The sequence below is a fragment of the Pezoporus wallicus genome, unplaced genomic scaffold, assembly GCF_028554395.1.
Source record: "Pezoporus wallicus isolate ANWC-B61680 ecotype Strahan unplaced genomic scaffold, APGP_CSIRO_Pwel_v1 contig_2908, whole genome shotgun sequence".
In the NCBI taxonomy this organism is placed as follows: domain Eukaryota; kingdom Metazoa; phylum Chordata; class Aves; order Psittaciformes; family Psittacidae; genus Pezoporus; species Pezoporus wallicus.
The window spans coordinates 8322051-8345724 of NW_026642179.1; the positions used below are offsets into that span (position 1 = coordinate 8322051).

At 42.5% G+C, this 23674-nt stretch overlaps 2 protein-coding genes across 4 annotated transcripts in view; both read right to left on the minus strand.

The window, feature by feature from the left end:
* AGK (acylglycerol kinase) overlaps positions 1-12396 on the minus strand; it is a 35116-nt gene extending 22720 nt beyond the window's left edge. Inside the window, exons 1-2 of one of the 2 annotated variants that reach the window (XM_057427846.1) lie at positions 12221-12396; positions 2763-2802 (exon numbers count right to left, since the gene is read on the minus strand). In XM_057427846.1, the coding sequence (XP_057283829.1) occupies positions 2763-2802; positions 12221-12330 (150 nt within the window). In that variant the 5' untranslated portion in view covers positions 12331-12396. Of the gene's footprint in view, positions 1-2762; positions 2803-12220 lie in introns of those variants that run through there. The other variant, XM_057427847.1, reaches the window with a different exon arrangement.
* A 3304-nt stretch (positions 12397-15700) lies between these two features.
* TMEM178B (transmembrane protein 178B) overlaps positions 15701-23674 on the minus strand; it is a 244834-nt gene continuing 236860 nt past the window's right edge. The window contains exons 4-5 of one of the 2 annotated variants that reach the window (XM_057427850.1): positions 19211-19346; positions 15701-16832 (exon numbers count right to left, since the gene is read on the minus strand). In XM_057427850.1, coding sequence (XP_057283833.1) covers positions 19255-19346 — 92 coding nt within the window. In that variant the 3' untranslated portion in view covers positions 15701-16832; positions 19211-19254. Of the gene's footprint in view, positions 16833-18700; positions 19347-23674 lie in introns of those variants that run through there. The other variant, XM_057427852.1, reaches the window with a different exon arrangement.

Sequence of the window (23674 nt, forward strand, 5' to 3'; positions counted from 1 at the left end):
ATTGGGAAATATAGGGGTCCCGTCTAGCCCATTACAGTTGTTAGAAACAACTAATTATTTGTCTGTGGGGGACAATGTGCTGTATTTGCTTGCTTTAAACAGCCTAACAAGACTCATAAAGAATTTATGAGTAATGACATAATCACCTCTTTATGTAAGGTACTTAGACATTTATGTTACATACAGGGGCATTGCTCCAGCAAATGCTGATTTTTAAGACAGGAAATAAAAAAATAATGCAACATTCTAGAAATCCTTTTTCTTATTTTCTTTTTCAGAGCACAATATAAGGAAAGACAACTTAATGCCAAGCATTCAAAATGGTTATTAAATCTATATATGAAGGTGTAATTTAGGAAAGTCAATGTCTTTTTCACTTCCTTGTCAAATGCACACTTCCAGGTATTGTATTCTGGACTTTTAAGATGACAATCACTATTTTGCAACTATGAAAACTCTTTTATACAAAGGCTTTATAAAGCTTTATGAAAACTAACAGAGAAACTACGTTCCTTTAAAGGAAATTGTCCCTGCTTCAGATAGTGAATTAATTTTCAGCTAAAAAGGGCCCTCTTTAACACATGCCCAGAGTTCAGCACCAACAAGGTCAATCAGCGAGGTCATATCTGCAGAGGATGTTCACAGTCAGTTGACACTGGCTTATTCCACAGAGCAAGGTGGAAAAGGTTTAAGATATGATCAATGGGTTCTTTATTATAGGCTCTTTCTATGATCATCTGCCACCCCAAGGCTGTCATCATAAACTGATATTTAAATTCAGACATGCATGGTGGAATTGTTGCATGAAATACTGCTGTAGCAGATACTTCAGCAGCAAAGTGGGTACCTCATTAATTTGGTATTGTGATAGGCTTAAAAACTTAGAAATCTGATATAAAATAATAGGGACACCCCCCGCCCCCCACGCTTCACTCAGACTAAACCTTTTCTTGGGTGAGTCTGTCTCTATTTTCCCCCTATACTTACACAGCACTATAAAGCAAGTACAATTTTTCAAACAATTACAGATTGTTGTTTCTCTAAAGAATGTATCAAACATTTAATGCCTTACTGCTGCATTGCTCTGCGGTTTCAAGCAGTATTTGGCCCTGTCACATCAGTGAGAATGAAAATTACAGCAAGAATTGATTACTAGGCTTTCTGGCTCATTCCTGTCTAATGCAGGAGTCTTCTGCAGAATATTTTCCCAGGCTTTAACCACTGAAACTGCAGGAAGCTTTATTGACAGTGCTTTTGCACTTTCATTTATGAGAATAAGCCATATTGGAACAGATCCCACCACTTAATAGCTGGAATTAAGAAACAGGAAAGCCAGAATTTCCACAACAGAACTATCTTCTTGTAACAGTCTTTCTTTAGCAGTTACACCTTTCTGACTTAGGACTTTATAAGGACTTCTCCTTATATACGATCTCATCAATGCTTTTTTTTTTTTTTTCTGTATTTTTTTAATTTGGTCAGCATGCTTCAAATACTGAGGTATTAACTGCTATATTTGGTGATATAAAAAAACTTCCATCACTTTGATATTATGCAATAAAAATGAGTATCAAAAACATAACAATCAAGAACAAACGACAGTATGAGTTGGAAATGCTTTTGATTCGGAAGCTGCAAGTTTCATTTATGAAAACAGTACTTTCAGGGAAACATTTTTTCTTATTCTTTCATTTATTTCTCATTCTTACATTTATTCTGGCATGAAATTCTACTGCCCACACTAAGGTGCTGTGAATATCTTTCCCTCAACAGCAGGCAGGCTAAAACTGGGATTATTCAGGTGCACCTCAGAAGCAGGATAATCTCAATAAAAGAAGAAAACTAATTTTCACCATTCTTCTCAGGCATCAGTATGTAGAAATAATGGGAGCAGTGTTATACCCTGCCAAATCTCTAAGACCTGGCACGGAGAAGCAAGTTTAGAATAAACTTTATTTGTGGGAGGCAAAAAGACCCCTAAAATCCTGTAGCACAGCACCAAGGTAACCAGAGCAAGTAGGCAGTACCTGTGCAGCAATGTCATCCATGGGCAGCAGCACCTGTGCCCCTGAAAGACTGCTTATTAAGAACAAGATTTATTTATGGGAATACTACATTATGGGAATTTGTTCCTTGCTGGTTGCCCATACAAGTGACAAACTACAAAATGCAACAGTCAGTATACTCAGAGAATAACTCTCTCTGAATACTAGTTTTCTTGTCAGTAATCAGCAAATGGGTTGTCTCCATTAAGGTCCCAGTACACAGCTTTCAGAAGTGCTGGGTCACCCATCACAGTTAGTATCCTTGATAAAGTCACTCAGGATCGAATTGACAAGGACAAGGTCTCTCCAGCTAAGCACTAACCTGAAGCAGGTTGCACCGCTTCTGTCCTATACCCATCGTAGTGCAGATTTCAGTCTCCTGTTTCATCAACACATCATCTTCATATCACAATGTTACAGGAATAGAATACACCTGCAGAAATGGAGGTCTGCATAGCTACAGCAGTAACTAAGATTCCCTCAATGGTAACACTGCACCGTCCATCACAACAGCAGTCAGGGCACAAAGCGTACAGTACGCAGCTGCAGGACAGAGGAGGCCTCATCCACCCTTTGGCACTTTACAAAAGAACACAGATGGCATCATTATAAAGCTTGTCACGTAGAGAGGGCCCACTGGGAAAAATCTCAGGAGCCCTGCACAACCAAGATAAGAGGAAGATTTTAATCTAATTTTATCACTTTAAACAGTATTACCTGGGCTTCTTGGCACGCAGCTCTTCGTAGCAGGTTATCACTATTAGGTAAGACAGAAAAGAAAGTGGACGTTAGGTTGTGTAAGCTTAAAACAATTTGCTCATTTTTAAATGTAGGTACATACCCATTTTACACACACTCTGAGCACCACGACAGATAAAACCAAACAAACAGGTTAAGACTTATTTAAAACATTTTAAGGATGAAACACACCTATTTAAGCACACATGCATATTTTCTTTCTGCATGTGCACATAAACACCCTTTCTATAGTAATAGCAGAAAACATCCTTAAGAAGGACATGGACCTTCTTATTGAGCAAGTCCAGAGGAGGCCACAAAGATGCTCAGAGGGTTGGAGCACCTCTCCTACGGAGACAGGGCTGAGAGGGCTTCGCTCATTCAGCCTGGAGAAGAGAATGCTCAAGGGAGCCCTTAGAGCACCCTTCCAGTACCTAAAGGGGGCCTACAAGAAATACGCAGAAGGACTTTTTACAAAGGCATGTAGTGACAGGACAAGGGGTAATGGCTTTAGGCTGAAAGAGAGTAGATTTACGTAAGATATTAGGAAGAAATTCCTTACTGCAAGGGTCATGAGACACTGGCACAGGTTGCCAAGAGAAGCCGTGGCTGCCTCATCCCTGGCAATGTTCAAGGCCAGGCTGGACAGGGCTTTGGGCAACCTGATCCAGTAGAAGTTGTCCCTGTCCGTCATCTTTAACCAAACCCAAACCAAATCCCTTCCAACCCAAACCGTCCTGTGATTCTGTGAGTTTATGAAAACAAAGACCAGGATGCCAGTGTACTGTGATTACATAAACTACGAGACACTGTATAACTGTGATTTATTATACATACATACATAACTGTTCTCCAGAACTATGCTTATTTTTCCAATGTTAGCACTTTGCACTGAAGGCACATACCATTCTGGCAACATAGAAGGGGTTTAGAGTAGACTTAAGTGTACTTAAGACCACAGACTTAAACCTTTGTGCATTGTAATTGTGAACTCCCCTCTCCATTTTTTTCTTTGTAAACTGAACACATGTTAATGCAGGACCTACCACCCACCTAGGTCTGAGCATGGCTCAAAGCAGTAATTCCAGAGAGGTGAAAAATGACTCAACTCACTTAAGTGAAGTTTAAAAACAAAGAAGAAAAGGTAAGTATTAGCAATGTCACTGACAGTCATTTCAGAAATAAATTCCAGACTAATCCTTGTGCTTGCCATTGGTGACAGACCACATTAGCAAGGTGGCAAGCAGGGTACAGTTGGCAAGCAAACTGGAAACAGAGCTACTGGGTGAGGAACAAAATTCCATTCTTCCCCAGACCAAAAAATGCCCTTGCAGACAAAACAGGGAGTCCTGTTCTGCACTGCTCAAAGTCTCACCAGTCCTCTAGATACCAGACACTCCCACTCCTTGCTAAAACCAAAGAACTCCTTCAGCATGCCCTTGTCAGTAGTTGGCAAGAGAGTATATTATTGCCTCAAAAATATCTAGTACAAAAAAACTCCAATTACAGTCAGCATATCAAATTGAATACACCAATTAAGAGGATTCAAGGCCAACCAGGAAAAACAAGTGACTAGGAAAGCAGAACACTCCTGCCACAAAGTGCGGCTCACCAGGCCAAATCCCTGCAATGGGAATGGCAGAAGGCAAGGCCTTGGTCAGACCTATGGATCCAAACATGAGTGTGATCTATTCAATTCCATGCGTTCATGGTGTTTATCTGTTAATGGAGCTATGTAAGCTGCTCTTTCTGACGCCACCAAAAGATGCTGCAATGCCATAAAAGGAGAAGCAGGGTGACTTCATGTGAGATACAAAGCTTGGCTCTGAAAAAATAACTCTATCTCAAAAAAGCCACAGATTTATTCCTGGCAATAATAGAAAGACAAAGGAAGAATTCAAGCATGGAGAAAGAAAATATGTGAATAATACCTCAACAAGTAACTGCCTGTAACTGGCTAAAAAACCAAATTCCTCAGAGGGAATGCTCTTAACTATCATGTTTGCTCCTTAAAACAAAAGGACAAAGTCATTTGTATTAGGCTCCTAAAATATTACTTAGAGGAGCAACAAACTTGGTTTTGGGTGCCATAATATAATGAAAGCACAGTAGTTACAATAACTACCTCTGAGAAGGTTTTGTGTTACAAGCTAAACAACACTGTCACAGCTAATTCCAGTTCAATCAAGACAGCATAGCAGGCTGTCCACACTGTGCTACTGAGGGCACAAGCCCTCATTTGGGACTTCTTTTCCCCTGTGACTATGTGTGGCCAGAGCAAACACAAAGCAATTGCAACTTCAGTATGTGAAGTTGAAATACGATGGGGTATCAAGAAAAACCCACTCTCAAATGATGGCTGCACAGCTGACAACTGCTGTCCTAACCATACTAAAAAATTCTAGTCAGATTCATGTTATCTGTTTACTTCATATTGATACCATTTTGTCCCCAAGTCAAGCTGTGTCACATCACCAGCCAGTACATTTTCCTGGTGCCTGCAACCTTATACTGCAGTGTTAATCACCTTTAAAATGGAGTCCAGCACAGCTTTTCAAATGCAAGTAACAGATACTGTGCTCTCTGACCCAACCTGCAAAGACCCTCAAAACAACTGTCAAGGATGCAAGCTTGATTCAACTCACTGGAGTCTTCACCATAAAACTAAGGCTTGACAGTTTAGATGTCAAAATTTATGCTTATGCTCTCCTACACTGAAGCATCTACAGACACAGAAGTCTACCCTGACACGTATCATTTTGGTGTCAAAAGGAAAAGTTTGGGTTCTGAGACCAGAAGAACCTGTCCAGTAATATACAGGTTATTTGTCTCACCTCTCCCGTAGCATAGCACCCAGAATCCCATGCCATCCCAGCCATACTCAAAGCATTTCCACTGATTCAAATAGGACATATATTTCAAAGTCATCTGAGTTTGGCTTAAAGATGTTCTAAGTTTGGCTTAAAGGTGCCATGTAATAGGAAAAAAAAATATTTCCTTAAAATGTTACATCAACATTTAACTTATCTTCACAGTTCATTAGAAATAGCACATGTGCAGTCACAGGAGTGTATCTGCGAAAGCAGCAGTCATCCTCCTGGATCAGGCTCTTGCCTTCATTCATCTCATGATGAGTGGGTCTGGAAGTCCTGTGCGGGTCCTATCAAATAATAAATACAGCTAGAAAAATGTTAATAATAGCAAAGAGGTAGTTTCTTAATGCCCTCTGTCTTGGTACATATTAGATTACAGATTATCAAAATATTCTATATTCTAATGTAGATTAGATTATTCTCTGGCTGCATATCAGCACCCAGAGAAAATACTTTAATAACAAACATAAGATTCTGTTGATTTTTTGTACTTTGTTGACGAATACTAAGTAGTAACAAAGCCTCTTCAACCATACCAGAACATGGGCAGGTGGAAGCTGAGGGAAATTGCTGCATTGCCTTAAAGAACACAAAGAGATTTCTTCTGACTTGCACCATATCCACAGCAAACTAAAAATCAATTTTTACTTAATGCTTCCCCGAAGGGCTTATAGACACAACTCTAGCCTAAGGCTAGAGTATACCTTCTGGTCAACCCAGGGCTGTCTTCCCACTGTAAGAATTAAGGATCACACAGTTTATAGCCCAGCCAACTTGCTTAAGCAGTAAAAGACTGGGAGACAGAGAGGAACAAGCAGTGGCAGTGGGGTATGAAAGAAAGAAGTTGTCCTAAGCTGAACCCACAGGCAGAACTTTGACTGGTTCAACAAAGATAAAGTCAATCCTGAAAGGCTGGCAGCCACTGCAGTGTGAGGTCTTTGGAGAACAAAGCAGGCTTATGCCAAAGCAAGGAACCAACACAGAAATAAAGAGCAACTGTGCAGAGCTCACCACGTGTCAGCCGTGTCAGGCTGCCAGAACACAGCAGGCTATGAGAGCACAACATCTGTACAACTTGCTTAAACAGGGGCTGCTCTGATTTCTCTGCAAAATCTCTGGCACAGGACTGGTGGTCACTGCTCTTGTTGTAAGTATTTTCAGCTAGAATAGGGAATTAACAGTCTTACATAAAACCACAAAGATCCATACAGTTGAGCATCCATGCTCCTCCAGCTGAGGCTGCATCCTCTGCCCAAGTGCCGGGAGGGGCCAGGGCTGAAAGGTCAGTTCCCATATAGAAAAGTCAGCCAGAGAACCAATGAACTCAACAAGGAGAAGACAGCAAACCTGAAACAAAGAAGCTGTTTGAGGCCCACAGCTGCATCAAGGGTAAGCCTTCACCTTACAGACAACCACAGGAACTCCCTCAAAAGTGACCATACTACAAATGTATAAAGAAGCTCATGTGTGAGATCCCATTTAAAAAAAATTTATCAGCATTAAATCTAAAACTGTTAGGTATATTCAAGCAAGAAACAGGCTAAAGTCTCCTGTTCAGTGTCTGCCTCAAAACACAGCTTTGTGAGCAGAAACATGACTAAAGCTGTGCATACAGGCTCATTGCCTCAAGAGCTATAAAAGAAATCCTAAAAGAGATTTTATCTTAGCAGAGGGCTTTTTGGCTGCTTCCAATATGGCAAGAGCACAGCATCCTCTTTACTGGATATTAGCATTTATTTCCAGCTTGGCTTCAGAAGGGAATGAAAGACAAATCTTAGTTTTCATCAGCTCAGAATTTATACTGGTTTTTGACAAGGTTTTGATGAAATAAAGTCAGCCACTCAGGAACTACATGCAAAAAGGTGGCAAACTGAGTTATCAGTTGGCAAACAAGCAGAAGAGACTCACATCCAAATTACAGATAACCATAATACTCAGATTACTGGCAAGCAGTCAAAGATGCCTTGCCAGCATTTTCTATGGAGAAAGTCAATACTTTAACATCTACAGAGCAAGACTGAGCATCTGATGAGTCCACCATTTCAGTGCAGTACGAAAGGTCCCTCCCCATCATGACAAAGTGATGATCACTCACCCAGTGACACCACAGTCTGGCCAAACCTGACAATGAGTTAAACTGATGTCCATCATGTCAGAGATTAAATTTCTGCTGCTTTGACGCAGCTGGTGAATCACTGCCCCACCTGGACATACAAAGAACAGCAGCAGCTCAGTTCAGGAAAGGTGACCCAGGACATACAGGTGAGAGAGGCTTCCAAATTTGGTGGAGATTTTTAAACTATCATATAGTATCTTTATCTGTAATCATCCCCACATGTATATGTTAAACAGAAGTACATTATGTGAATGAGCATGTATCTGACAATCTGCATACCCTCTAAGCTTTGATCTAGTACATTAAATTCAGTGTACCTCGTACCTGTAGTAGGATACACTATAAGCTGAAATCACGATAATACAAAAATTCATGCAACCCAGAGAAATTAAAAGGAGACAATCTTACATGTGACAGAGTTATCTTCTTAGTTCTCTAATGCTACAAGAGTATTTGCTATCCTAAATGCAAGACAATGTGTTTTTAAAACATATCTGTTTATGAGGAATAAAGGAATTTTAAGACTCACTAAGGTTTTGTAAGGACAGCAATAGGATTTTAGCTAACAGTAGTTCAACCAGACATAAAGCCAAGTATTTTACTTGCCACCTCCCAATCAATGTCTCTTTTGAGGAGGCACCTTCTGGCCTATTACATATTTCTAAGAACTGTACCACAAATAGGGGAGGGGGAATCAGTACAAGGTTCCCTTTTTACTCTTCCCATTCATCCAAAACCCTCTTATTTTTAAATCAGTCAGTATCTGAACAGACACCTCCAAAGATGAAAGGCCAACACACTGACCCAGAAACTAAATGCTGCATGAGGAAAGTATTGTACAAGACTGGACTAAGAAGCTCCTCAGCTTTTAAAGTTATCGTCATCCACAACCTTTAGACTAACCTGTTGATGAACCATTACACACCAGTGCCCTTCTTTCCTCTACAGCCTGTGGAGCACAAGGCTGTCCACATGAAACCCCAGAGCACAGGCTGCAGGAGGGAGACACACAGATCCATTTCCGGGCAGGGAAGACTCATGGGAAACAAGTCTGGGAAAAGTAACATTATTTTTGTCCTTATTTGTCCACACAGCATCATATAAAGTCTCACAGAGCATTTCTGTTCTGATGGGCACAAAGACTGTAGAAGAGTTGCCATTTATTTGCAGGACACGTTATTTACAATAGCTCCACTTAATGCAGGCATCATAGGCTCTGCATCGAAAAAGGGGAATGAACCTTGAGAAGTCAAAAAGGCAAATTATTATTTCCTTGCAAGAGAAATATCTTAGAAAACCCATGAGGATGGAAAAGGGAAGAAGAGGAATGCAGGATGAGAAACAAAATTTTCCTCAGCTGCCAACAAATGATCAACGTCTCAGACAGCTAATTCCAAGAAGTCAGAAGCTAATCTAAACTGATAATGTGCTAAAAGCAAGCCCCTTCATCAGACACTCCAGTGATGCCAGAAACCAAAGCACAAGACTTCACTAAACCTTTAATCTGTTCTAAAAGGGGCAAATACAAGTCCAGGGAAGTATGCCTCATTGTCCTGGGTTCAGCAGTAGCAGTCATTTTTCTCCTTGGTGGCTGGTGCAGCGTTGTGTTTTGACTTTCGGCCTGGGAACAGAGTTGATAATGCTGATGTTTTAGTCTGACCAAGGACTTTGTGAGCCTCATGCTCTGCCAGGGAGGAGGGGAAGCCTGGAGGAAGCAGAGACAGGACACTTGACCCAAACTGACCAAAGAAGTATTCCATACCACAGCACATATGCCCAGGATGTAACTGAGTGTTACCCAGAAGGGCTAGAACTGCAGGGTTGGATGAGGTGTGTTGCTGCTTGGTCAGGCTGGGGGTGCGAGTTATCGGTCAGCTGGTGGTGAGGTGTTGTATTCTCTTCCCTTGTTATTTCCTTTATCATTATTATTATTGGTGGTAGCAGTAATGATTTGTGTTATACCTTAGTTACTAAACTGTTCTTATCTCAACCCGTGGGAGTTGCATTCCTTTTGATTCTCCTCTCCATCCCTCCAGGAGTAGGGGGAAGAAAGAGGGAGGAAAGGGGGGGGAGTGAGTGAATGAGCTGGCTGGCTGGGTTTAAACCACGACACTCATGCATAGTAATTTGGCCTCTGATGTCAATAACAGCAAGCCTCGGGGCCAAAATAGCCCTCATTAACCTCTTCAAGTGTTGCCTGCAGCAGTTTGTGCATGGGGCAAAAGGCACCTCATGCTCCCCACACAAATGGTACAGAAACTGGGAAGAGAGAATGTACAAAACAAACAAAAAAAAACCAACCCAAACCAAAAGCCATTACCACATCTGGAGGCACAACAAGCTGTAAAGAAGGATCCTGACCTATTCCCCACTGCCCAGCAGCCACAAGGTAAGGTCTTCACTGTGCACAGTGTACCACACACGGTAGGGCTGCTGAGACTACCTCTGAATTTTTACACTCTTGCCATCAGGTTCTTGTGTCACTGCTCATTTTTTCTATTCCCTAGCTAAAACAATCCTGCAGCTAAATGCTTATCACTTTTTCCAAACAGTATTTAAACATCTGAAAGCAGTACTTTACACCTGTGCTTCAGTCTACATCAAAATCACACCGACCTGTTTGTCATCACAGGATTTCCTACCTTGCATTTCCAATTTTTGTTTTTTCCCTTTCAAATATGAGGGCAGATTGAAGAATGGGATGTGTAAACAATTTTTTTTTCACCCACTACATTGTATGGGCTAGGCACCAAGCCCACAACTTGGTGCAAATAACTCCCAAGCACTGAAATTTAAATACCAAAAGCTTCCCGTTTGTTTGCCTTTCATATTTTCCTCTTTATTTACTTCAGTCAAGTGGAATGCAAGCTCAAGGGTCCACTGACATTACACAAAGGCATCAAAACTCCTCAACTTGTTCTGTGCTTGCAACGCTTCCAACATAGCAGTATACTATGTACTTCTTCTCTGTCCATGCAAATATACACCTGAAACCATGACCTTGTTACCACTGCTTTCACATAGTTGTTCTCCATCCTACCATAGCCTGCCCTACAATCAGCAATTACAAGGAAAAAGGTAATGAGGGAGAGGGTTTTTTGCTGTTTGCCCTGCAGCCAACTAAGCCTTACTGCCTCTGGTACAAAGTAAGCAACTAAAGCAGATGTACCATTCAAAACAAAGACTGATCTAATGCAAAAGTCTCCAGCCAAAAGGAAGCAAAGAAGGAAAGTATAGCAAACAACATAAACTGGCTTATTTTCCTAAGTTTTCCACCAAGGCTTCCACAGCATTTTCATATAAGCAGAAAAGAACACTGCTAAAATCATGACATAATAATTAAACAGATATTAAGACAATGACAGAATAAACAACACCAAAAATATCCAGAAGGTTTTAAAAGTAATTTGGCTATACTTGCATTCTAGTGAACTGTATTAACCATAAAGGACAGGGATTAAAATAAGCCTGGCTATTCAAAAATTGCAAGAGGATTTTGCTCACTATAAGGAACATGCTGTCCACAGACAATGGAAATTACACCCTTCTAGGTATAACCTATGCAGCAGCTGACGGGCTCCTTCTAAGTGGGTGATAACGGCAAAGCAGGCTCATCATGGAGGCACAGTGCACAGCGGCTGCTGCTAGGACCAGGCCTCAAGGCACAAGTGCTGATGCAACACAAATCTAGCATCGTTCACGAGGTGTATGGCACCATGAAGAGAAAAACAGAAGAGGGAAAACAGGCTCAAGACCACCATACTGTGGTGGCCACCCTCTGCACATCTTCCCTGCCCATCCCTGTCAGTGTTCAAGGCCAGATTGGACAAGCTTTGAGCAACCTGATCTACTGGAAAATGTCCCTGCCTACGGCAGGGTGGTTGGAACTAAATGATCTTTAAGGTCCCTTCCAACCCAAACCATTCTGTGATTCCATGATTTGCATCAGCTGGTACCATTGACACCATTTGCAGGTGTAGGGCCTCTGGTTTTATTCATCCTTATATTGGTTCAAGGTAATGACACACACCTGGCTGATGACATTTGCTTTTTAAGTGAGAAAAGAGACATCTTTTGCCTCTCCAATAGGCCCCAAAACTACTCAAGCCACCATGACAACATCTCTGTTTAAAACTACCACCTCAAACTTACAACACGGCCAAGGCGGGAAACCACAAACAGGCACCAAGCCTTCCCCAGGTCATGGCTGCTGAGTGGGAGGGAGAGCCATCCCCTCAAGCTGCCGGACCCTCCGAGAGCAGGTCTCTAGAACATGGGAGCGAGAGGACCCCGTCTTAGTCAGCGGATCAGCACCCTGGGCACCCGAGCAGAACGCGGCAGCTGGTCCGGCCGCTTGAGGCAGCCCACGGGCACACAGCCGGGGCGGTGGCTCCGCTCTCCCGCCCCCCAGCGCGCTCCGCCCCGGCCCAGCTCCGAGCAGCAATTACCAGTGCTTCCCATAGAGCCAGTTCCCGCCCCAGCTCAGCAAGCAGACCCCGAACGTGGTTTTCTTCCAGTGAGTCCTCAGCGTCGCGAACACCTTCATCGCTGCGGCCATGCCGCCCGGCGCCGGGGCACACCGGCCGCCCCTCAGCAAAGGCCGGCGGGAACCGCCGTGCCGCTCCCCAGCCCGCCGCGGCTCGGCTGGAAACGGCTGGCCCGGCTCCGGCGTTCCGCACAGAGACGCCGTCGCGGCCCTGCGGCCTTCCGGATCCCGGCACCGGGGGGTCTTTGCCTAACCTGCCCCCTCCCCCCCAACCCACCATGGAGTGCAGGGCTGAGATCTCATCTTGGGCCGTCAGTGCCCCCAGATGCCGCCCCGGCACCCTCCCTCCCTCGGTTTAAAAAAGAAGCGACACACAGATCCCAAGGACAAGTGTTGTCACGCTCACCTATGTGCCAGCCCTCAGCGAGCCTCCCTGTGTGGCTGTCCTCCAGCACATGAAGTGACCTGCATCCAGCGGTGATTGTCAGCAGGCCCGAGCAAGGGGCGCAGGAGACTTTCTGTGTAGCTGAAGGCAAAATTGAATAGGTGGTTTTTTTCCACGCTGATGAGAAATATCCATGGTTTCCCCCCCAAAAAAAACTCCCTAGGAAATATTTCAGAAGATTCAGCTAAAGCAATGTTGACTAGGGAGTACCTGGGGTTTGCTTTTTAAGCCCCATGAATGGGATGACCAGAGGCACTAGGGGAAATGTCTCCAACCATGCATGGAAAACAGGCTGTGCTCGCAAGGATGCCATGCATCTATGAACAGCATGAACATCCTGCCAGAGAAAAGTGAAAACACAGCCAACTGGCAAGACCAGCTCCAGGAATGCTGGATGCAGTGTTCAGAGCCAGGTTGGATGAGGTTTGGAGCAACCTGGTCTAGTGGAAGATGTCCCTGTCTATGGCAGGGGGATGGAACTGGATGAGCTTTATAGTCCTTCCATCCCAAACCATTCTATGAGTCACAACCTAGTGGTGGCGGCCTCTTCTAGCATTAACACCTGAAAGATGGTGAGCAGCCTGGGATTTCACAGCAGTGCTGAGTGGAGGCATGTGTGGCTGATAGCCAGAGACCCTGTCCTATGAAGAAGGAAGACATTTCAGGCCATTCAGAATGAACCACTGGCTAAATAAGTGGGGTGAGGAAGCAACACTGCTTTTGTAGACAACAGCCCTTCTCTTGACAGGGCACTGGACTTGAGGGTTTAGGACAACAAGGAGCCAGTCTGTCAGGGACCAGCAGGTCAGGGTAATGAACATAGCACTGGACAGAAGGTTTTTTCTCCAGAATGTTTTTTCTCTCTTGCCAAATGCAGTTTTCAACATTTACAAAAATGTGAGTCAATAACATGGATTTTCTGTGAAGAGCTTGCCCAAATCCTTCTACTTAATGCTGTCCGGATGGTATGTGAGTGGCAACATAAGGGGGCCGCTTGGGGCCAGATGAGGGACTATGGGTATGCAAAAGTCTGTTCTGCAAAAATCGAGTTGATGCAGAAGATTGTCCAGAAGACACTCTGCTGTTAGTGATAAGGAAAGCAGATTAAACCCTATGGATTAGTTTCCCTATGACGTTTTCGGTTTTCTTTTCCCTTCATTTTGTAGAGTAGAAGATTTGGGATTTGTTTTTCTAAGAAAAACATTAAATGATCAGCTCCTGATGAATATTTCAGGCACACCCCGTCCAGTAGCCATTGCTTCCCACATAAATATTCCAGGTTCATCTGCCCAGGGTATCTCAGTGTGCTGAGTACGAGTGCTTGATGCACTGCTGAATGTTCCAGGCAATGTGGAGTGATTAAATGTCCTACTATTTTTTTGGTGGTGTCCTAGTTTTTGTGAGGATTCAGGTAGTGTGGTCAACTGCTGACAGCAACGGTGGCAACAGATACTAGTACTCCCATCTTTTCCTTAGCTTAGAAAAATATTATGTGCCAATAAATACTTTTCAAATTCATAATTCTCATGAGGTGCCATAAATAATTTACAAGCATATATAACTTCCTGTTTCACAATCAACTCTACTGAGTACAGTTGTGTTTATTAATGATGCTTCCAAAACAAGCTTGAATTTTTAAAATAAATCCTCTTTAATATGCTAGTACATGTTTGGAGCAGTCAGAAAAATGTTTGAATGTATGAAAGAACTGAATATCACTAAGATGTCTGAATGGAAATGTTCTTGGGTTCCTACGTGTGAAAGCACATCAGGGTTAGTGTAAATGAGAATTTCTAGCTCACAATGATGTATGTCTTTCAATATCCCTAGCAGAGGGACTTGACCCTGCTCTGAGCAGGGTGGCTGGACTAGATGAGCTCCAGAGGTCCTGCACCACCTCTACCATTCAGGTACTGTGTGATGTCTGAGAATTTGGGCTGGTGATTTTGAGATGGGGCATTTTTAAGAGAACTGCTCTTAGAAGGCAGAAACACTGCAGACAACAATAACAGATTGTGCGCTTGTCTCATTACTTGGCTTTACTTAGGACGCAGCATTCATTCTGAAATCCCCCTTGGCAGACATGTATGTCCTCGTTCTTGGTTGTGGCTGTCTGATCACCCTCAAGGTAGATCACACCTGCCATGCTGCTGTGCACACCAGGTACTTCTCTTTTAGCTGTCCTAGTTTTCTGCATGTCATATCAATAGAAGGAGGTATTAGAGTATGTGTACTGGAAAATGAGAGCATAAAGTGTTGATCTTGAACATCCTCTAGATTATATAGTGTATTATGTATTATAGGCCAATTAAAATGACTGCTACCTTTTTCAGAAAACTGCTCAGAGGAGGCTGGAATACGTGTTTTGTTTTATTCTGATTACTAGATGGTTTGTAGGGGAAAAAAATATAGTCGTTCAAAAAGCTTTTCTGCAATTCTAATACTTGACTGGTGATGTGTCACCTAAAATTATCACACAAATTGTGTGTGAAGACGGGTGAGTACCTAATCCCTGTTGCTCAGGTCTAACCCATTTTTGAAGAGTAAAAATGTCATTGTGCCTCTACCACCAGTGCCAGGCCTGGTGGCCTCAGATACATGACTGTGCTTCAGGGACATACTTGTTTGTAACTTTAGGAAAGCCACATGCTCAACTGTCTAATTGCTCTTCTAAGCCAGAGAATATGGGTGAAATAATATAGATATTTTTGTCCATTGCTTGGCAATAACCTACAACTGACAAGGCCAGAGAATGATTTAGTCTTCTGTCCAGCACAATCTGTCCTCAGGTCCTCATCTTAGCTACCTCATCTGGACTGCTGTTTTTCTGTTGTTACTGTTTCTCTGGCAATGAGATTGACCATATATATTCATTTTACTGAAGTTACTGGTTTCATCATTTGATATGTAGTTTTGCGTGGGAGCTTCAGAATCAGGAACAGAAGTCCTGCTCACAGTCACCACTTAGTACCAGTGGGGCTTTATTCAAATTCATGGTCTGAAAGCTAATTGTAGCCATGTGGTAGGCCATAGGTAAGCCTCATATGGCTGAAGTGGATGACCCCATGTGCATCTCCACTAAGTCCTGTATCAGCACTGTACAAGGGCAGAGAAGAGTTTTTCGTGATGGTAGCGTAAAGGATATATGCCTATGCATGCACAAAAGAAACAGACAGTGTAGTCGTTCTGTCATCCTTATCGTGATGAAGAATTGAGACCCCTCTGCCTGCTGGTTATTCTGGCATTCGTGACTCAGCTAAGGATAGGCTGAGGGTATAAAATAGCAGTGCTGTCATTCATACCTCTTGCCATCAAGGTGGTCGTATGTCTTCAAGTGCTTCTGTGCAAGTAAAATGCAGATAGCTGCTTTTATTGCAAAGAGACCAGATTTATTGCTGTGTAGAAGCTGTGTGTTTGTCACACCAATGTAAGCCTGTGTTCCTGCTAGAGTGAGGCAGGGTTGTTACTGATTGTAGTCTGCCTCCCCGCTTTCTACACATGATTAATATCAGTGCATAGCTTTTGTGCAGCTGATGAGAAAAACCCAGGCTGTAAATCTCTTGTGTCTGGCACAGCGAGGGAGGTTATAATTTGCTTTACTTTAATTCTACAGCACCTGAACACCAAGCATGATTTAAGGTGGGGAAGAGCCCTTTTCCTTGGTGGATGGCAGCAGGCCTGTCTCTCCAGATCAGGCTGTGGGATTGAAGCCCCAGCCTTACAGGATCATCACCCTCCAGCTCTTCTCTCCCCACAAGCCATGGGCACAGGCTGGCTGCAGACAGAGCTCTTTCTCTGTTCCACCCCTGGCCACCATCCTGTGTAAGAGAGCACTGCAGCCACTAAAGCTAATCAAAGAAAGTTCCTACCTGTGAGAGCAGAGAAAGTTCATGATGGATTCTCTAGCCCTCATTTCCAGCTCTGTCTAGAGGTGTGAGTCCCCGGGGTAGTCATGTCAGAAATGAGTGCTTGCTTCACTGTGTTGGAGAAAGATCTGAATCCCACTGGCAGGTTTTTTTGTTGGGTAGCTCAGAGAAACTCTGCACAAGAATAATCTCTCCCCTTTCTTCCCTTCCTTGCTCTTCTTTGGCTCTTCTGTACGCAGAACACAACATGCACTTCACCATCCCTAGAAGGAAATTCAGGACTGTGCCTAGCATATTTCTGCAGCAAAAAACCACCACCTTTACACCCTGCCCCCTCTTCCCATGACTGAGCTATTACATAGAAATATTCCCTGATTCTCAAAGTTTATTAACCTTTTTTTCCAAGGGAATGAATAGAAATATTCACAGCTTTTGAACAGCTGCAGAAACCCATTAAATTGCTCTGTGGCAATCTTGTCAGGAACTTGTTCCTTTAGCACAGACAGGTTTCAAAAGGCTCTGCACTCACTCCCAACCTATTTGGATTCAGTAAATGCAGGTGCCATTGTGGAAGTGTCTAGTGGAAGGTGTCGTTGCCTGTTGCAGGGGGATTGGAACTGGATGATCTTTAAGGTCCTTTCCAACCCAAACCATTCTGTGATTCTGTGGTTAGGGTGAGCAGCCCTGGACCCTAAGTTTTAAATATAGCAGGGCAACAGACAAAATGACCCTTAAGAAAGTCCTGCTGATGCAAGCTAAGGCCACTCATCTCTGAGCTCATGTTGTTACTATGGCGCTGCTACATATTAAGGGACTTTGCATAGCAAATAGTACAATACAGAGAGGGAGAGAGAAAGAGAGAGACCAAATGCATAGCGCAGACATTCTCATGGTGTGTGTGTGCCACGATAAGCAGCATCTATTTGGAAGAGATGTAGCCATCAACCAGCTTGCTGGTAATACATAACCTCTTCTGGGCTTACACCTGCAAGCAGGTATTTCCACTTCTGCAGACAGAATCTGAGTGATTTAAGCCATGAGAATCTCCAGTCCAGCATTTTGATTCTAGCAGACATTAATGCTCATTGTTCAATAGCCAGAATAAATGTCATATTCTCTCCATTTATCCCTGTTGTACATCGGGATGAGACACTGTAAGTTTTAAGGCTTTTCTTGATTTCTGTCTGTCCTGGAATGTAATGTTGCATACTACTTACCTGTGTTTACGTTAAGATATCACCTACCTGAAAATCCAGCTGCTGCTATATGCCGTCCTGGTTACATTCTATAGCCAGATGATCCTATATTCAGAAGAGCTTCTGAAAACTACAGTTACATCTGTAACAATGATTCATTTTTCACTGAGGCAGTGACAGCCTAATCCGTGGACCAGATGGAGTGGGGCCTTGGGCAGTTGTAATCAAAGAGCAGCAGCCACAGTTTGAAGGAGAGAGTCCCAGTTGGTTTCCTATTAAATGCTTCTATTTTCATTTTGTTTTGACTCAATTGTGTGCATCACCACGGCCCACTGAACACATCTGGCTGACATCTTAGATTGCATACCCAGCACATTAGTATGTTTGCTCAAAGTTTCACTTCTTCCAAAGTCAGTGGCAGTGCTCTGTGATGGCAAGTTGGTTTATCCTTCTACTTAGGTGGAGTTGAGAGAGCAACAGAATCAGTTGCAGGCAAAGGCAGGCTGAAAAGATTCATCACTGTTATGATGAACCATTCCCATGCCTCTTCACCAGCGAAATATCTTTGCCTCTGTAGAAGCTAAAAGATTAATTTATCATGGATTTTGGAGCACAAAATATGGCCACTTAGGAAGAATATAATCCTGCTGAGTTACTATCAATTGGTCTACTTCAATCCCTGCCAAATGATATATCCCACATCTAATACTGACAATTGCTCATGAATTGTTACTGGCCATTTCATTGGTCTGTGAAGTAAAGGCCTTGATGTTTTCATGTGCTGATGAATGCATAAATATACTTTGTTGTTTTTTTTTCTTTTAAATTAGAATAAAATCTGATGTTCAGCTTTTTCATTGTCTCCCAGCTTTCAGTTATTTCAAAGGTTACCTTTTTACTCCTCCCTTTAGGGAAAGGTTGCTGGAGATCCTGTCATACATACTGCTTCCTTAGGTTTTGCAAGACATTAGAGAGTTCTTCCAAACATGTTTCCTTATAAACTCTGTATAAGCATTTTCAGCAAATGTATTCCAATGAGCTCTTTAGCTAGTTTGGGTTTTGTACAGCTTCACATTGCATTTATCTTCCAGAAATTTCCCAAGTGATATGGTTTTAAAAATTGTTACATTATTGTTGTTATTCTTGTGTTACTAACTGACATTCTAATTATAACACAGACATTGCTTTTGAACTCCTTGTAGTTTCTTTTACTGCATAGAGTGTATTTTCTTTGAATTCATATCACATTGTGATCTGGTGTCAGTTCAAAGGTTGGCTTTGCTTTTTGCACTGGTTAGGCATTCTTTTCACTCAATATGCTGCTGTAAGGATCTATGATAAGATGATACTGGGGGCAGTGTAAGACTCTGGGACTTAACAAGGCTAGATTAGAACAGTCTTGTATTTTACATTAAATGAAAGCAGTTTGAGCCACAGTTACAAACCTGCTATCCATGCTCTCAAAATGCACAGGCGTTATTAACTCCATTTATGTGACATCTTCGCTTGCTTTGTTTTCTTGCTTTCCTTTGCAAAGAACAGATGGGAAGAGTAATTTCAGTAGTGAATACCATAAGGTACCTGGAGTAAAGTAAATTAAGGAAATACCATAAATGCAAGAATGAAGCAGTTAAACCTCTAAGAGGAGATTTACAATTAAGAATTAACAGAGAACATATCCTTTGTCAAGAGACAGAAACCACTTGGTTCAGACTGAATCTTGCAGAGGATGAACAGGGCCGACATTACATATACATGGAGAAACTCAAGTCATAGAAGAAAGGATATTTAAGATGTCAAACATGTAAAGCAGTTTATGTACAATGGAGCAGGTAACATAAGTTGGGACAATGTCTATTATATGATGAAAGATGCAAGGAGTACTAAGGATTACATTGTTTTACAAAAACATATGAATACTGACAGAAGGAATATATAGAATAGGTAAGGAAAACAAGGACAGTGCAGCTTGCTTAGGTGAAAATTGTATAGCAAAAATGTACAACATAGCAGCCAAAGATGAAATTGTGTAAGTGGAAGTAAATAGGACATTTATTTTTTAACTGTTTCACAGAAGCAAATCTGTTGCTAGAAGTAGTTTTAGAAGATGCTTAGGAGAGTCAGACATAGCAGGAAGTAAATACAGAAACCAGAATGGACAGTGACAAGCTTAATAAGCACTAAGAAGTATGTGAACAAAACTGGGAAATATATTGGAAAAGTCATAATTTATGAAACTGACCCAGGAAAGATCTCAATTGAATACAAAGCAGACCTGGAAAAGTCTCTCTCCTTTAGCCTCGTGCTACTACCTCCTCTCTGCAATTACTGTCTTTAGGAAAATTACCCTTAAATTAGATGCAAAGCAGGGGATGTTAGTAGGATCGTTGGACGGAGGATGTTACAACAGGTACTGTCACGTTCCTCTTTGTAGGAACAAAACACAGTATCTTCTAGTGCCAGACCTGCTAGGACAAAGCTAGGCAAATAATATGGAAAGTTCTAGGCAATGCAAATAATGTACGAATAAATGACATTAACTGAAAAAGTCAAATGAGTAGATTGTGGGTGAGATGACAGAGGAGGGCCTGTCCACATGGACAAGGAAAATATATACATTCATTGGGAAGGTCGGTAACACAGAGACATTTGCCCCTAATCTAGCTGCTTGCAGCAACCACCTGGAGCACTGCTGTGCAGTGATGTTTAATGGATGTGCAATGTCAATATTAATACAGTCTGAGAAACTGAAGGAGTTCATTAGGGGACTCTGTTACAGTGGTTCACAGCACAAGAGGTAAGTTATGCACTTATTTCTCTAAAGATGCTGCTAGTGGTGCTGCAAAGCTATGCTCAAAGCTGAGAAACAATGACTTCTGTGCCAGTGAAATGTGATAGTGGCATGCTTTTGTAAATAAAGAGATTTTGGCTTTAATTTACAGAAAAGAGTGCTTGCTGAAATTGGCCTTTTACACTCAGTCAAGCCAATTCCTCATAGGAATTACTGTTTGCAGTTACATGCACAGCTGGCAGGCATCTGGGGGACCCAGACCCACTCACAGATACCTGTGTGCAAGTGCAGTAAGTGCAGCTTAGAATTAGATTTGGTGGGAAATGATATGACTTAGAAAAACAACCAACTGAATATCCAAATTTTTGTCCAACCTTGAGCAAAAGACAGACTGTGATTGCCAGAGCTATAGCTGGGAGACTGCAGAGAAAATAATGTTATTAGCAGAATTGCTATTCAAAATTATGTAGAAACTCTCGTTAGGATCAAAATGGTTGTGTGAAAGTCCTTTAGGGACTGAAAAATCTAAGCAAAGATCCGGGAAAATATTCCTCAGACATTAAAGGCACTGAGGAAGCAGGTAAAACTCACCACATACACTGAAAATGCAAGCAATTTAGATGGTTCATTTGGATGAAGTAGGGCAAGCTGCAGAGCTGCCTATGTGCTCTGTGTATGTATAGCAGTTGCCATTGCTTTATTGAAACAGTGGGACATAAGCAGCTCTGTATTCACCAGAGATTGTCACCTCCATCACATGATTAGTTATGTGATCATCTCCAAATCCAAAAGGGGGGGAAGAAGGGGGCAATGAGTCTGTTGTTTCCTCTGGGAGGGGTGGGCAGCCTCAGCATCTGCAGGTTCATGATTATGCAACTGCTTTGTCCCAAGCCAGTACTGAAGATCCAAGCAGCAGCAGCAGATTCCTTCCACTAATGCTTATGCTGAAATTTCACTAAGCATCACTTTAGAAAGGAAGATGTGGTCTTAAGACTATGACTTTGATGGCCAAGCACCCCTGTCACTGCTGTGCTGTCAGGCTTTTGTTGCCATTACACATGGGCAGTGGGAGCTGGACAAGGTGTAAGGCAGAGCTCTTGAAAGCCAGGCACAGTCTGATGTCTTGGACTTGTCAAAACCCCACAGTTCATGACCCGGTGTACTTACAGCAATCCCATTAATACGTTGGGCTGTCTCTGGTGTGCGTGCTGAGTCCCACCCTGGGCTGTGGGGAACCACATCTGCTTGCCTGCTTTCCTGGGTAAGGCTTTGTCCCACAGCCTCACAGGCAGGTGAAATAGCCTGGACCAAGCATCAGTCACCAGGTATTTCACCATAATGAAATGTGCATCCTGCTAATTTGGGAATAATTGTATCTCAGATTAGTAGCCATTGATATCTTCCTTCACCAAGTTTATTTACTCTGTGACAGAGTTACTGTGTCTTAAACAGAAATCACCCTTAAGGTATCATTTAATTATCTTTTCTTCATTCTGCAAATCTGTTTCATATTACCAATAATCTTATTACTACAACTGCAACATTCATTAAGCAAACAGAGGACAATAAAAGTACATGCACTAATAGCAATCAAATTAAGTTTGAATCTCAGTGAGTGATGGATAGTTCTGGAGTAGGTTGTTCTGATAGATTTTTTGCCCATTATTTTCTGATAAAGGTTTAAATAGCTCAAGAAAATCCTATTTCAATTACAGGACATTTTATGTGACCTGGTTGCCACAAAATGCCATGGTCAGAATGAGAAATGGTCACAGATCCCTTCCCATGTGAGCAGGGAGACCACTCTGCAGAGACAGCATTGCTGGATTTCCATGGCAAACACCAGTCCTGCTGGAAACACAGTGAAGCTGAACTCTGTAACAGTGATCTGACATCTCTTGAGTATGTCAGATACTTCCAGGTGACATACTGGATGGTCTTGCATCAGACCAGGAAGCCATCACCTTCTTCTTGACACAGCATCTCCTGATGTTGCATTGAAGGAAGCAAAAACTCAGAGGAGTTCTGAGCCATCAGAATTTAAAAGGTTTGGGACATGATCCTCAGCTTGTGGAAGTAAATGAAAATTCATTCACGACGAGCAGACTGCAAGATTTTTCAAGCTGTTGATACCTATTGGCCGTGCCAGGTTATATTTAGCTGTGTTACACCTGCACAGAGCCACTTGAACATGTGTCAAAACAATTCCCCTCTCTAGCTTTGCTTCATACTGTCTAGTCCAACAACAGATCATTGTTTTTCTCACTGGTAAAATAACTGCTGACAAATGTAAGGTTTTTTGTTTGTTTTTTTTTTCTTGTCCAGCTGCAAATGCATGAAATACGTATTTGGAACATTTTATGGGTACATAGCACACCTGATGGAAACATTTATGACTGCTTCCTCTCTGGGCACATCAAAAACATCTTCATCCAACTTCATTATTTTTATCAACTCTACTCATACTTGATGTTCATTCTGGCCTGGAATTTTTTTCCTGAGTATCTCCAACACCCTCGCACTGCTTAATGGGGACTCCCTAAGAAGCAGAATTGTAGGAGACCCCTTTCTAGCCAACCCTCCTCGGGGCTGCAGGAGAAAGGGGCAGCTCTCAGCGTGGTTCACAGTTTGGAAATGCACTGTGAGAAACTGGAATCAGTAGTGTGGTTCCTCTTGGCCATTCTGTTGGTAGGATGGAAGCTAAAACAGCAGACCTTGGGAACTGGATTTGCCCTTAGCCTCCTCTGATCTCTGGAAGCAAAAGGCGAGTGTTTTCTGAGCTGGCAGGAGCGAATATGACAGCAAAGGAGAAATGAGAGAGGAAAGCGAATGCAGGGCTCTGCACAGAGGTGACACCCTTGAGGGCAGAGCTGGATAGCTGGGCCCTTGGCCTTGACCTCGCTATTTGTGACTGGACACAGGCAGCAGGGAGGCAATAAAAGGTTTTTTATTTAAGGTGCTGACATTTCAGGACAAAATGAGAAAGAGAGGTGCTAAAAGAAAACCACATTGCTTTTCATTCCTCTGTCCTCCCACTTCCTCCTTAAATGTTATGGGATGAACTCACTCAATTTAAGTACTTGTCAGCGAAGTCTGATGGCACAATCACAAGCCATTC